The 15,542-nt window shown below is 44.0% G+C and overlaps 2 protein-coding genes across 2 annotated transcripts; both read left to right on the top strand.

Moving 5' to 3' along the window:
- The first annotated feature begins 231 nt into the window (after positions 1-231).
- rnf181 (ring finger protein 181) lies at positions 232-2,821 on the top strand. Its single transcript, XM_053871298.1, has 6 exons — positions 232-313; positions 743-870; positions 953-1,086; positions 2,229-2,344; positions 2,425-2,499; positions 2,563-2,821. Exons 2-6 carry the CDS (start codon positions 785-787, stop codon positions 2,620-2,622), a joined length of 471 nt encoding a protein of 156 aa, XP_053727273.1. The 5' UTR covers positions 232-313; positions 743-784; the 3' UTR covers positions 2,623-2,821.
- A 572-nt stretch (positions 2,822-3,393) lies between these two features.
- On the top strand, positions 3,394-15,353 carry LOC128763048 (transmembrane protein 150A-like). Its single transcript, XM_053871779.1, has 8 exons — positions 3,394-3,485; positions 7,125-7,404; positions 8,322-8,369; positions 8,485-8,571; positions 8,695-8,762; positions 11,703-11,830; positions 12,461-12,639; positions 13,795-15,353. The coding sequence occupies exons 2-8, from the start codon at positions 7,340-7,342 to the stop codon at positions 14,093-14,095; spliced, it is 876 nt and encodes a 291-aa protein (XP_053727754.1). The 5' UTR covers positions 3,394-3,485; positions 7,125-7,339; the 3' UTR covers positions 14,096-15,353.
- Positions 15,354-15,542: the final 189 nt, after the last annotated feature.

Below are 15,542 nucleotides of genomic sequence, written 5' to 3'. Positions count from 1 at the left end.
ACATCTCATTGGAGCAAGGTAGAGGTGGTGAACAAACTCAATTGTTTAAAGACAACAATAACTGCACGCAATAAAAATAAATAAATAAATAAATGGAATACAGTTGCGGCCCTTGGTCGCCTGTAACTGGCTGTTAACGTTGTTAACGTGCGTGTTCTGTGGGAATGACCCATGACGTAGGATTTCCAGGGGCTGCTCCTGCGCGCTACGTTGCTCGGTCTCGATGCTGTGATTGGTTAGCGTCCGTAGCACGTGAGCAACACTCACACCCGGAAGTATGACTCGTGTTTATTGTTGCTAACCGGAGACTGGGGTGAGTTCAGGATTCAAATAACCTACTAATTAGAATTCTCTTTGGATGAATTGACATTTGAGTTTTTCGCTGCTCCCGGAAACACGGAAAACTCTTGTCTTGTCCATAATATAGCAGAGCGTTATTCAAATGATTGTGAGATGTGGAGTCAAGTCGTTAAAATGTTAAAACGATTCGAAACACGTACGTTTAACTTAAAACGTCTTTTACATTCACCTGTTTCACCTGCAAATAAAACTATTTTCAACCCAGCTGAGATCTAATAATAAAAATAATTGTAATTATTTCAGTGAAATTCCAATAGTCTTTAATTGTGTTTTACCCAAAGTGGGTGGTAAAAACTTATTGAGATCTTCGGGTCGTGACACTGTCATGGCAACATTCAACGCTGTCATCTGCTAAAGTTGGATGCACATGTGTATGACCCAGGTTTGCTCTGAGTGCAAACACTTGAAGACCAGCTGGATCAGTATGGCGTCCTACTTCGATGAACATAACTGTGAACCCACCAACCCAGAGGAGCAGTACCGTCAGAATGCACTGCTGGAACTAGCCAGGTGAGAAGCCTGTTGCCCGCTTGTCTTCTGTTCTGTTGCTCTTACACTGCTGTTCTGCGTGTGTGTGTGTGTGTGTGTCCAGATCTCTCATGCAGGGCCTGGACTTGTTGGACTCTGGGTTTGACCTGACAGACTGGGACCAGCGTCTGCCACCTCCAGCTGCTAAAACTGCTGTTCAGACTCTGCCGGTGCTTGTGATCTCTGCGGAACAAGCAGGTGAGGTTGCTTCTCCACTGCTCTTGTGTAGGGCCTGGTTTTGAAATGAGTTTTTTAACCTAGAGGAAACCGTCGGAAATGTTTGTCCTGTATGATTCTGTTTTTGAGTTTACAATTTGGTGTTCTGTGTTCTGTGTTAATTTAATTTCAAAGTGCATCTTGTGAACAACATCCGGTGTTTATGATGTAACCACCATAGCATCACATGGTGGCATCTGTGTGACGCAAGACTCATAAGATTCTTCGCAAATCCTTCTGTCTCTTGCTCACGTCTGAGTCAAGAATGTAGAAGCTTGCTGAACAAAAGTTACACTCGCTGCCGGTTATAATGACAACGTCAGTATATGAATTTGAGAGGAGTGTGTCCATGATCTGAATACTAAAGCCATTAAACGTGAATGAATTCAGCGCAATGTCCATCCTCTCACCTCTGAGGGCAATGCCACCTACCAAGAGCGATCATCATCATCAGCTTTATTTAATAACCGCACTTTTGAGAGAATAAAACAAGCCACTTCCTTAAGTTCTCAGCAGAGCTTGTGCATATTTTTTTGTAAAAAAAAAAAGCATGGAACCAGTGTCACAAGATTACACACTCAAATAAAGCTCCATCCTCCAGTCCTTTTTTTGAGTTACATCATAGTTCTTCAAAGGTCATATTCAGTGGTGTTTTTAGGTTAGTACCATGAAATATCCCGAGACAAAATCCAACTCTCAGGACATGACTGGGTTTGAGCGGCCCTCATGAGGTCAAAGTAAAAGTGACCGTCAAGCTAACTATTTTATCATCCATTTCTATTGTGGTTCCTTGTCGTCATCCCCTTTTTTCTTTTGGCTTGACAGCCTCTTACAACAGTCACATACGTAATGAGGGAATGTAATTTCCCCCTCTGTGCTACAGTCTGCCGCTTCATCACTTAACATATCTTTAATAGACGACCTTTTGTCCACTCTCTTTGAGTGTTAAGTTGTTAAACTGCCTTCAATTCATTAACCAACCTATCAGGATAAATGGCAACTCTGTCTTTCTTCTATCCTCTTGCATTGTTAGGAACTTTTGCTGGTGTTTAAAAGCCATATTCAGCAAAAAGAAAACTGTTGTTGAAGACGCCTCTTATTCCCTGAAATGCTCATTTTGGCAGACAAAGGCGCGAAGTGTCCCGTGTGTCTGCTGGAGTTTGAGGAGCAGGAGACAGTCCGGGAAATGCCCTGCAAACATCTTTTCCACTCTGGATGTATTCTGCCTTGGCTGGGCAAAGTAAAACCAAGCACCTCCATCCTGTATGTTTGTTTTGATGCGATGTCCAGCTAACCCTTTTTTTTTGGTTTATAATCCAGACCAACTCCTGCCCCCTTTGTAGACTTGAGCTACCCACCGATAATCCTGATTACGAGGAGTTCAAGAAAGACAAGGTGAGTGATGTTGTGTGTGCTTTTAATGGTTGCTGCATTTGACGTGTTCCAATGATTCTGTAGGAGAGAAGAAGACAGCGGGAGCACAGGCTGGAGGACCTGCATGGATCCATGTATACATGATCAGATCATACATGATGATTCTACCTTTTTACTTGAGAAACATGTGACCGATTCAGTGATGAGAGCACGAATAAGTGGCTCTGACGGACTGTGTTTTTAATACAATTGTACCTATAAAGAATGACTTCTTCAGACTGTACAAAGATGTTATCATGTAATGCTTTGTATTTCTACCAAATGTGGAGAATAAACAAGGTTTTTTGGTGGAACTTTCTCCTGATGTCTGCTGATCCTGCAATTGTGGACGAAGCTTGTGGTCTGACCCGTGTGTTCTGAACTGTTAATGGAACCAGGAGTCGCTTTAGAGCGAAGTTATACCGAAGTGTGAGACTGAACGGCTGGAACAGTCGGGAGCGGAGCCACTGCCGCGCGCACAGCAGAACCTCGCTTCTGCAAGTTCAGATACAGATGGCGCCCTCTGACGACCCGATCTATAGTCAAGTTAGCGATTTCGAGCTGCGTCGCGGTCAGAGAAGATAAAATAAGAGCATCTATTGAAACGGGATTTCGACACACTTTCGACACGAAAGACATTGCAGATGATGACCAAACACTCATCATGGATGAGTGTGAAAGAAGCATTTAATATAAAAAAAAAATAGTCGTTGTTAAATTGCCCTAATATAACGGCAGTTTGGGTATTTCCAGTCCCATATTTTTCGAGACTTTTGTTGTTTTCAAATGCTACTTTACACTGTACGAATCTGGAGAAGTTCATCTCCGTACCGCGATCGTCGTTGTCTTATTTTGAAACGAACAGGGCGGAAGTTATTTAAGGAGAGCATCATCTGCCAAGAAAACGCTGTTTTTTTTTTAGGGAAACCAAGGTTGTTGAGGTCTGTGGCGGGTTCTGCAAGTTGAAGGTACGTACAAACTAACCGTTGCCGACCGAATAGATATGTTGTGATGCTACCTTCGTTTTTCTCGGTGGGTGTATTTGATTGCTTCTCACTTGGGTCGGCGGAAACCGAGAAGCGGGAAGTGTCAAGCGAAGAGAACTGAGGGAGCGCAAGCTAGCAGCAGCCGCTAACGAGGCTAACAGTAGCCGGGACTCGGCTTTGGATGTGGTGCTGATGCTCCGCCTTGATCTCGTCCCGTGAACCACATCCCAGGCATCTACTGCCACTTGCTTCACTATTTTCCGCCGTGTTAGTGCGGTATTTTATTCCAGAGCACTGTGATATTTGACTTGAATGAAAGACTTATGGGGGCGTTTTGGGGTATCGCAGGGCGAAGTCTCTCAATTCTCACTCAGTACCGGTGTTTCTACTTTAATATTGAGCTGAGGTAAATACGAAAAGCGTTTTCCAGCTTTGTGAAGCGCTGTCATCTTTAAATTCCAAACTTGCTTTTACATCTCCTCGCCTTTCCACCTCAATGGTGAGGACATATTGTTGGTTTTCTGTCAACTCGCACCGGGATCGCAGTGAAGCGAGCGTTACAGTAGCAAAACTGTCCGGAAAAAATGGCGTCTCATAGTTCAATATGTTGGTAAACTTTCTCAGACTGTGTACAGACAGCACTGATTTTCCTTCGTTTTCGGATGGCGACGTATATCAGCTGTTCCCCTCTGGCGACGCACCTGTCTGTAAATGTCCTTAAATTCATCAGTGCTGCTCGACCAGTCGCTCAGCTTCTAAGACAATGTCCACGTCATCTGCGAAGGGTCCAGGTGCGGCTTGAGCGTTTTTATCACGACCCCAAAACAGCCATCTGCAGGGTTTCGTAGCACTGAATTGACCAATCGTGTATAGTTTTGCGAATGGTACAACACCACTCTCCCATTTGGAATTTCTACTGAGGGAAGACAGCGTGGAGATTCGATCCGAGATCATGGTGAGCAGGCAAAATAAGACGTGTCAGGCCATGTTTAGACTAGGATTCAAGAGGTTTACTTGTCACACATACAGTTATACGCGGTGCAACGCATGGTGAAATTCTTTGTGTCTCTGCATCCAATAAAAGAAAAAGAAGTGTGCACACGGGATGCATACTATGATAACAATAATGAATTATAGAAACAGCAGTATGAAACAACAGTGCAAAGTCAAAATAAAGTCATAAGTGCATAGTGCATAAATAAAAATGTGTAAAGTGACAGTATGACACCAGGTTATCCGACTTCGTTGAGTAGCTGGATGGCCTGAGGGAAGAAGCTTCTTCTCATCCTCTCAGTGTTGGTCCTCCTGATGGTAACGGGGAGAAAAGAGAAAGTCCAGGGTGGTGGGGCTGATCGAAGATTCTCTGAGCTCTTCATCTGCATCGTTTGGTGTAGGTGTCCTGCAGGTCTGGAAGTGCTGTTCTTATAGTCCTCTCAGCCGAGTGGACTACTCTTCAGATCCAATAAGTCCTGTTTAGTGCAACTACCCATCCAGGTGGTGATGCTCCCAGTCGAGGTGCTTTCAATAGTGCAGATGTAGAAGTTCCTGAGCACCTTGACAGGGAGTCTCTGAGGCGACGGAGGAAGAAGAGACACCGCCTGGCCTTCTTCACGGTCTGGTTGATGTGGCGTGACCATGAGCTCGGAAATATTCCTTCGTTTTTGCCTTTCGTTTATACACAAAAAAGGGAATTTGCCACTGAAAACAATGCTTTTTCATACTCCGAACTCTTGAAAAAACTCTGGTTGCACGTTCTCGTATAGTCTGAGCAGGCAGTAGACCGTACTCTCGACTGAGAAAACGCAGTGGTTTTTCACCACCTTTACAGTTTATGATACTAGGAAGCAGTAATATTCTATTTAACACTCACTCAGACGCTGACCTCAGACAGATTTGCTGCTTGTACAGTACAGTGAAGCTGGATTTCACATCATTCATGTGGCAGAGATCAATCCAAATAGCTAAGAGCTATGGCTGACTATGTTGGTCCGATGAGGGACAACAGATTAACATGACTTCCACCAGATCAATGAACAAATTTGGATTTCAAACAACCTAATATCCTGGAACGGCAGTGAGACAAATGAAAGTTCACCGCACAAATTGACAAAAGGTGGAATCCACATAATTTAGGTTACTTTTTGTTGTCTGACTGATGCGACACGACTCTTTCATTCAGGGTGACTTATTCCAGTGATCCACCTCGAGTGGGGGGCAACACAATGACAGTGGAAGTGTAAACTGATTCATATCGTGTGTCACACTACCACCACCTTCCTGCTCTCAAAGTGGGATATTGTATCCTTGGCAGACCTTTTATGTGTGACGCGGTTATTATACAGTCCCAGTGTGTAACAGCCAGCCGCTTGTTTCAAAGAATCTGTTGACGTCTTTGTTAGTGCCCACTCGCCATATTGTGCCGATGTAAGCTGTAGCAGCAACAACCACAAGTACATTTGTTCTCAAGCTGCAGAGAAATGTCCTTCCCATCAGTTTTGATGCTCGTCTATATTTACGACTGGCCTGCATCTATATATACACACACGCCAGGATAGACAAACAACCGGGAGCTGGATGCTGACTCTTAATTATCTTATTTGACGAGTCTTTGAGTGGAGAGTAGTAATTTCATCTGTTCAGAGCAAAGTTAAAGTTGAATTTCCTAGGTGTTTTTAACATTTAACCAATAAAATCCTCTTGCGTTATGAAGAAATTTCCCAAGGGATGTCTGTATAGGATCTGTCATATTCTTCTTGAGTAAACTATAATCAGATTTGCCATCGGTTCCATTGTGGCAAACAATGGATTCATGCAGTTTAAGCTTTGCCTCTTCTCATCGGAGGCTTTGTGTTTGCTCGATGATCAATTCCACTGTACGCTGTGTTTGGTGATCGAAATTGTGCTGCGTAGATAGATTGTCCCCCTTCCTTTTGGATGTACAGGGTTTTAAGTGTCGTGAGATGATCTCGCATGATTTAGCTTGGTCATCTCAAGATCAAAGTGTGAGTGAGACACTGGATTTTCATTGGGTGATATCTTAAATGTTATTTTGTTTTGGATTGAGTGTCATCTTGCTTTAGTTTCTCCTTCACCAACGTTATTGTCTTGTATCACGTAGGATTTTCTTGGTGCACTACTAGAATGCATGTTTTTTTTCTGGTGCTTTGTCTATTTTATTGTTAAAAAAACGTGTTGACTCGAGCTTTTTGGCAGTAAAAACATCCTCATTCCCCAAACTCCTGGACCAACTTCACCTGTAGGGGCTGCTCAGAGTTGGTGATGGATCCTGCAGGAAGATTTGAGTCAGTGTGAATATAAGGTGACGGAATGAATTGAACCTGCTGTTGCTGAAGATGGACGTTGTAGGACTTGTTCCATCCTGTAACGCGACACCACAGCAGCTGCATTGTCATGTTGATGTGTTTAGACCAATGGGATCTGTGGGTGTGCCGGGTCTTGTTTATGGTTTATTGTCATTCAGAGTCTACACAAGCTGATGACAATCTCTGTAAAGCTGTGACTCACATTAAAGTAGAATGTGTCATCTGATGAAGAAAACAAAAACCTCACCAGAGTGTGAATCTTTTTGGACTCATAGTTCTGCTCACTTTTCCCTCTCAGGTTGCGGCTGGTCGCAAGGCTCCTGGAGCAGATCTGTGCCATTCCCCCTTTTGTCCTCTCATGCCCCCCTCCCCCTCCCTGTGTGTTTCCCTGTGTGTCGGTGATCCCGCACCCCTGCCCATTCCCCATCTGCTCCCTCCTGTCGTGTCACCTCTCCCGCCTGAAGCTCCCCTCTCACCCCATGCTTGGACCAGAGCCAGCCCACTGCCAGCCCAATGACTGCCTGGATCGTCCTGCCTGTCAGCTTGTCTGCCTTCTCCATCACTGGAATATGGATAGTGTGAGTCCCTGAAACACGTGTGCACGTTGAATAGCATCCTGTCATACTGTGTAGAGGAGTGGAAGAAGCAAGACACTCACCTTTGCCACAATAAACAGCAGAAAAGTGAGGAAAATAATCCCACTTTTTTTGTATGAATAGAAATAGAAAACATGTTATATCCTAAAGGTCTTCATTTAAAGGCTTTATTATCCATGGCTTCTCAGATATTTGTCCAAGAAATTGATTACGTTTTCACAGTTGTTAAGAATATGATATTAAGAATATAAATAAATATTTTGTGCAATATTTAGTTATTTGAGCCTAAAAACACATTGTTTTTAGACATCAAATTAAAGAGTGATTAAAAACAAATGTATAGGCTGAAATCATGGCGTTTTTAATAAGACAAGAAATAATTGTTAGTTTTGTATTTAATAATTCGATCAAAGACTTATTGTGTCCCACATTTGATGAGTGTTGGGTTTAGTGGTGTTCAGATTTATGTAAAGAGAAATAATGGAATTGGATTTTTGGAAAATATATATTTTTTAGAAAACCTGTGATTTCAAATGTACAGATTTAGTTATTGCAAATTTATAGTCCAAATAATGTTTCCAGTCCTCCAGTGGACTCCAGCGGTATCAGTTTGGAGCCGTGCAATGAGCTCTGACTGCTTATATCATTGGTGTATCAGTGGAGCTTGCCCTCAAGTAAACACAGACATTTTGGTTGTTTCACGCATCATCTCTCCACAAGACATGTCGAAATAGCCGCACGCCAACCGAAGCCAACACGCAGCTCTCCGTTCTGGAGGTCTGGCTTCTTAAGATATGAGGTTTTTTTTAATTTATTTCCAAGCAGTCAGGTTGTGAAAACGTGTCTGATTTTTCTGTCCTGGTGCTGCTTTTTATCGCCTGCCATTTGTCTCCCTGCAGGTACGCCATGGCTGTAATGAATCACCATGTTTGTCCTGTGGAGAACTGGTGAGTGTCTGTTCACTTTAATGTGATTTTTTTTTTTTTTTTTTTTTTTTTTTATATGAAAGCTACAGATCTTGATGGAGCCTGACTCTGGGAGCTGATTATGTCATTGCAACAGGACATACAACATCACATGCACGGAGGAGCTGCCCCGACCAGGCTTTCCTAAGACCTGCTGCACCGTCCAGGACATCCCCCTCATCAGGTCTCCTCCCCCTCCTCCACTTAGTGCCTGATCAGAATGAGCCAGTTAAATCTCTAACAAATGGCTGCTCTTTGTGTGAAAGAGATAATGAATAGGTCTCCCTGAATCTTCCTCCTCCCACAGTAAATGCGGGTCGTACCCCCCAGAAAGCTGCTTGTTCAGCCTGATCGGGAATGTGGGAGCCTTCATGGGTAAGTAGGCTTCTGCTGGAGTCAACTGCACCTATGCATATTTTATGGCAATTAGGCAGCAAGGCCACCTACACACGAAAGCGTTTTCCATAGGAGAAAAATACATTAATTTGCTTTCCTGCTGAGAGTGCACGACATTGTGCTGTAAATGGAACTGCATGTTTACAGTTGTGGGGAATTAGCGCAGTACTCGCAGCATGATGCCCAGAACAGAGATCCCATTTGAATAGTGGAACAATGCTATTACTCTCTCACGCCTCTCACATGCTTTCATGCTTGACTTTTTATCGTATACCACGGTCGTGACGGAAAGTTCCTCTGTACCTATGGCAGATTTTTATAGTGATCTACCTTTCCTCTTTGGTTGTATACTTTTGTAAGAAATACAGTCGTTTATGGGTCACTGCTTTCCCTTATTTTCTTTTCAAAAATATCTCCCTTGTGCTGTTTACTGTGACACCACTGTCACAAGTGGATCTGTGCGTCTCATTTTTCCCATTGGCAAGTACCTTCTAACTACCATATTTTTGGGACTATTAAGTTGCTATATGTATGAATCACACCAGTCAAAAATGCATCAAGATATAGAAAAAAAAAACAAAAATGTATAGGCGGACTCTAAGTCGCGTTTTTCCTGCAAAATTTATCATACTGAATATCTCCAGTAGCAAGGTGACTGTAACTTGAAGACTACTCTTGAGAAGAGGCTTTAAAGATAAACAAATGACGGACAGTACCACACAACATTTAAAGACAGGAAAGGGCAGGGTTTCCGCTGCATGTAAAGAATGGTGGCGCACCACCACGGCTTAAATCATGTCTTCAGAAAAATACTGTCTTTGTTGAGATGAAATCTCACGTGAGCATTTCAAAACAAAGTGGAAACATCGAAACAAGTGGATGACACGTAACGCTTCATAGCGGTGGACGTGATTATGGTGGTTTTTGGTGTGATTTTAACTGAAAAATCCAGAAAGAAATCTCATTATCACTGAGGTCTGTTGCTCACAGAACTGAAGAGCATATGAAGTGACGGACCGCTGCGGAGTGGAGAGCGATTTACTTTTACTCATGACTAGCGTTTTTGTCGTCACCAACTGAGTAAAAGTCCAAACCTTTCCCCGTGCAGTAATGTTCCTTTATGGCTTCTTGATTGGCCGCGTTCCATTCCGTGATTTCCTGAACAGTCTCGAACCCCTCAGGGATAAATGGGAATAAAGGGTCAGGAATGATTAGATCTGTTCTTCACTCTCCTCCCTTCCCTTCAATCTAAAATGCACAACGAAAATGTTGTTTATATTACATGTAATGTACCTAAGGAAGTGAACCATAATGCAGAGAAAAGTAAAAATAATTACTGTTAAAGTAATTCTAACTTATGTCAACAGAGTAGAGTGTTCATGAACTCAATGAAATGAAGAAGCTGAAAAATGGTCATCCTTTGGCGCCGTTATTTAGAACGTCGTGTGTCTCATCTCTAGACGTAAGCGTGACCAACCCAAAGTCGATACATTTACAAGTATTTATGGAGAGATAAGAGCAGTAGCAAAGATTTTCAGAGGAACAACGGAGGCCTCCATGGAAGTGCCGCTCTGTCTGCAGGCTTGTTAACATAATGCATCCTTTCATTGATCTTTCTGGGGGCCATCTCGTGTCCCCCGAGGATGCTGCGTCTCACTGATAAATGAGATTGAGTCTGTACAGTCCCACCATGGCCCATGTGTCCTCTAAGACGTGTGGTGTCTACGGACGAGGGGAGCTGGAAATAGTTCTGAGCTCTCTGATCAATAATGAATGCGGTTTTCCCTTCCACCGCCACCGCCCCCCACCACCACCACCCCTCCACTGCCCCTGTCCCCTGGATGCTCCCTCCTCTGTAGCCTCCCTCCTTAGCCTCCTCGTCACCATCCTGTCTTCTTTTATCGCTGCTCTTCTGTCCTCTTTTCTTCTAATTGCCTGTCTCTGCTGTTCATTCATTACTCACCTTCTCTGCTTTCTGCATTTCCATTGTTTAACTCCCACATGCTGATTAATCATGCTGGTGAATCTGCATGGATGTGGCATTAAAATGCCTTTGTCTTGGCTGAAGAAGTAGGTGTTTCTTAATGGTCTCATGCATTTGTTTGGACTAATCTTTAAATAAATGCAGACAATAGGGAAACCATGACATGTATCCATTGAAATCTAAACCTGAATTTGTTCCCCATCTTTTTATTCTATCAACGAGAGGGAGATGTTGGATCATTGTATCTACAGGAGTTTGACTTCATGTGTTAATTCCCAACACGAATTTGACAAAGTGAAGACAAGAATCCTCTGATCCATTTTGACAGATACATTTCCAACGGTCTTCAAAAAAAACAAAAAACATAATGCGTGTAGGCTGGTACTGTTGTGATCGACTGACCAATAAGAATCAACAGCTGAAAAAACACCTGTTTTGGCTCGCAAAAGAGGGAAGGCAGACTTGCCGGTGTAACGGAAGTGAGCTCATGTTGGTGAAACATCTGTTACTGTGTTTGGTGACCGGAGAATCGTGTTTAAAGTGAAATTACGCTGTAAAAAGATACTGCCGCCAAAAACTGCGGCAGTTGAACCATTTTCAATGGGAAGAATGTCTATTCCTGCTTCTTAAATCATGAAGAACATGTGGAAAATGTTTGTCATTATAAACAATTGGAATGTTTGTTGGTACAATTAGGATGTACAGAAAGACAATAGTGACGGAAAATAATATTTATAAATTATAAATTGAGACTTAATCTTGCTTTTGATCCTGAGTCTGAGCCCACCTAAAAATACCAGCTCTGCCTGCACTAGACTTCATTTCATTTCTTGTTTGTGACGTTCATTGCTGTGTGCAACAAAACAGACAATATTCAGTAATGAAGATGCTGTAGTTCCAGGAAAGTCACCGTGTGTTTGCTTCTGTCCCCACAGTGGTGATGGTGTGTCTTCTACGCTACGCTCAGGTGATAGAACACAGCCACCGCTGCTGGGTCAACACCAGCGCTCTGGTTTCTGGCTGCACCAACGCTGTGGGTCTGGTCATGGTGGGCAACTTTCAGGTAAATGTCATGTATTCAGAGTGTTCCTGATGAGAGACCTGCAAGTCACGCAGCCTTTACATGCTAGTCTGAAGCAGGGATGAAGCATGAACCGTGAGTTATGTGGATGGGTTTTTTTCCATAGTATTTATTTGAATTTTAAGAAAGTATCATTTGGTCTGAACGTGTGACAGCTTCACCATTTCATGTCTGTTGGAGATCAGTTTTTTTGGGAGTGTTTCGCTCTCGAGTAAATCGCTCTGTAACAGGACACGAAGCTGCGCATTTTTCAAATTAATCTGCTGAGCTGTGTCATTTGATTAATTAAATGTAAAGGTTTTATCATGCGTTGTAAATGCTCTATTTATATGAATAAATAACACAATATGATCCACATTTCTAACATCTAAAAATATAATAATTATGATGGCATGGCGGCTTTTATTTTATGTGCCACGATTGCTTACATGTCGTGCAAAGTATATTCATGAATGTATAAAATAATGAAAAAGAAAGCAACTAACTCTGCGCAAGATGCTTTGTGAAATGAATCCATTACCCAGCTAAATGTTGACGACAAAAATGCTGAGTCAGCCTTGACTGGCGCCGAATTCTGTCCGTCAGTTCTGATGGGATGTCTCTGGCTGACAGGTGGATCATGCCAAGTCTCTCCATTACGTGGGAGCGGGCGTGGCCTTCCCTGCTGGGCTGCTCTTCGTGTGTCTGCAGTGCGTGCTCACCTACCGCGTGGCTGTCACAGCGCTGGACTACTGGATGGCACATTTCCGCGTGGCTCTGGCTCTGGGAGCCATGGTGTCTCTCGTCCTCAGTATCCTTTCTGATGTCGCCTGACGTCTCTGCGGGAAACGTGCCGGTCCACATCAAACAATGAAATCAGGGGACCTAAAGCTGTGTGACCTCAGGCGACCTCTGTCGTTCCAAACACAGCTGGGTTGTGTGTTATTGATTTGATATGCAGGTCGAACACAACTTCAAGGCAATACTGCTTCAACTAAACAGGAGGGGTGCGAAATAAATACCTTAATGTCCAGACTATAGAGCGCACTGGAATATTAGCCCCACCCACTAAATTTAAGAAGGAAAATAGATGTTGTTCATCCATGAGCCGCGGAGGTCTACAAGCCGCGGGTCTGAAATAGAATCATCAACTCCTCTCATCTTTCATTGACATTAAAGCGCTCAAAATGCGCCGTTTTCATTGTGTGTTCCCACACCACAGCCGGTCTCAGCTGCTGCTTCTCGTCTCCACTCCTCCAGGAGATCGGCTCAGTGGGCGGAGCTGGGGACACCCGGGTGAAAACGCTGCATATTGAGCACTGTAAGGTCAAAAAAACGCCTGATGTCATTGGTTTCATGTGACGAGGCTCAATATTTTGGCTCTTTATCTTGGAAAAATCCATATATTAGCAGTGTCGCTGAATAAAACACAGGGTTCAGACCACCAGAAAAAAGTAGCAGCTTGTAGTCCGGAAGTTACGGCATGTTTTATTCAAGGGAAGTGATGTAAGGTGGTGTCTACGGACGTCTGTCGGACATTTTTTTTTTTTTTTTTTTTTGGCCAAAAGTATTTATTCATCTTTTCAAAAATTACCATGCACAAATAACTTTTCTCATGAGTGACGTTCAACAGTTTTGTTTTTTATTTTTTTCATCCACAACCAGCGAGGTAACTCCTACGTAAACATGACCGACCAACATTTAAACCTGTGAGCTTATCTGAGGCAACACCATCAGCTTCCTGAGTCAAGGACTGCTATTAAAACCGTGGACTGAGGTTTCACAGCTCCAGGGTGCCACGCCTCTGTCATACTTCTGCTGTCACTGTTTACTCACTCGGAGTCTTAATAATACATAAGAAGAAACGCTGATTCATGTTGAAGCTTGTGTTGTCTCAGCCTGGAGAGCTTTTCCCCAGTTTCCGACATGATTGATCTGCCGTTGCTCCTTAACCTCCTGTTTCCATGCGGCATCTTCTTCATCCACGAGAGCTTCACGCTGCAGCACGCGGCAGCCATCTGCGAGTGGGTGTTCACCGTGGACATCCTGGTCTTTTACGGCACCTTCACCTATGAGTTTGGCACCGTCACCAGCGAGACCGTCATGGCGGCCCTGCAGCAGAGCCACCTCCACGGCTCGGGGGTCATGATGGGGTCCAGAGCTCGAGGCTCCACCCTGGGCAGCACGACCAAGGGCCTGAAGTCGCCGGGCGGCAGCAGCACGTCCACTCACCTCAACTGTACCCCGGAGAGCATCGCCATGTTGTAGCCCTGCGCCAGCTCAGACCTGAGGGTCAGCTCAGGGGGGGCGCTAAAATAGGTGGCTGGGTCTTGTTTTCTTCTGTTGGACTCTTCACTGGGGTCCATCACTGGTGCGGGGTGGTGGGATCCGCCCCTCGGCTTGTGTGTGCACGACACCTTTCACTGAGAGAACAGCGTAGTGAGTAGAAACCAATGAATGTGAGTCCTACCAGTTACCATGTGTACTCAACTGCCATGACTCCCCCAAATGTGTTTTGAGTTGCTTGCACAAATTTCAATCTAAATCATTCAACAAAATGTATTTACAATTCTGGAATGTTTTTCATGACCCTGATGATGTCATTTTGCCCATGTTCCTATCAGTCACCTTCAAATTGATGCCTTTTTTCAGTCTTGTGTTCACGATGTAGCTGAGCACACAACTTTGTATGGGTGGCCTGAGTTGTTCAGTGTGAAGTTGACCCCCTCCACCTCCTCCTGCGCATACGCTCCCATCCCATAATGGACTCAGTCAAGCCTTATTCAGCCTGTAATGTCGCATGTGAGGGTTTAACATCCGCTTAGCATCTTGGACCGCGATGACGTTTGTTGCCAATGTCTCCGGAAGAGACGACCCGACGCACAACCAAGGTGTTTCTGTCGACCCAGATATCAGCAATACACTGTTAAAAAGGTCGTCTACCTCTTCTCCTCTTCCTGGGTGCGACGGGTGAAATCTGTTTCCATCACTGGTGTTTCAGCCTTGTGGGTCCACGTGTGTGAACATGTGAGTCCAGAGATGCAGATGGAGCCACCCTCTGATTTTTGCCATTTTCTTTTTGCCAAAAGAAGTTTAGGTTTTGTTCAGTACTAGGTGTGTGTTTGCTCTGTTTCCGCCTTACTGTTCACCCTGTGCCAGGGAACATCCGTCATGCGACATCTTCCTCATGTCGACCTTTCTCGCGATCCTGTAACCAAAGTGTCACATCTGACGGCAGCTGGCTTCGACAGACACACTCGAGACAAACTCACCACCCTCTTCTTGAAATTCTAGCTTCACAAAACGCTCCGTTTCTATTGGTAGGAATATTGTGATGGAGATCCGAACAGCCGGGAGAGAACCATGGCCTCAGCTGCAGAGAGTGTGTAAAAGTTGTCAAGAAAATTTCCCCCCGATTCACCAGATCTTTCTTTTATATATCCTGTAAATATGTATGATTTCTCAATCAGTTGGGTATTTTGATTTGACAGAGATTTATATTCAAATATTAAATAAAAATGGTAAATTATCAGCACGTGTCCTGACTGACGTGTCTTCACTGTCTGACGTGTCTCACCACGTTCACGCTTGGATCAATTTCCGGCTGAATCTCAGACCGTGCGGGAGGATTTCTGTCCCAACAGAGGGATTATAACCTGCATTCTTGAGTTGCTAAGCAGCTTTGTGGGGTCTATATTTGCTCATGCATCGGGAC

Source organism: Synchiropus splendidus, chromosome 7 (assembly GCF_027744825.2).
Source record: "Synchiropus splendidus isolate RoL2022-P1 chromosome 7, RoL_Sspl_1.0, whole genome shotgun sequence".
NCBI classification, from domain to species: Eukaryota; Metazoa; Chordata; class Actinopteri; order Syngnathiformes; family Callionymidae; genus Synchiropus; species Synchiropus splendidus.
This window is presented reverse-complemented; position numbering and strand designations above follow the sequence as displayed.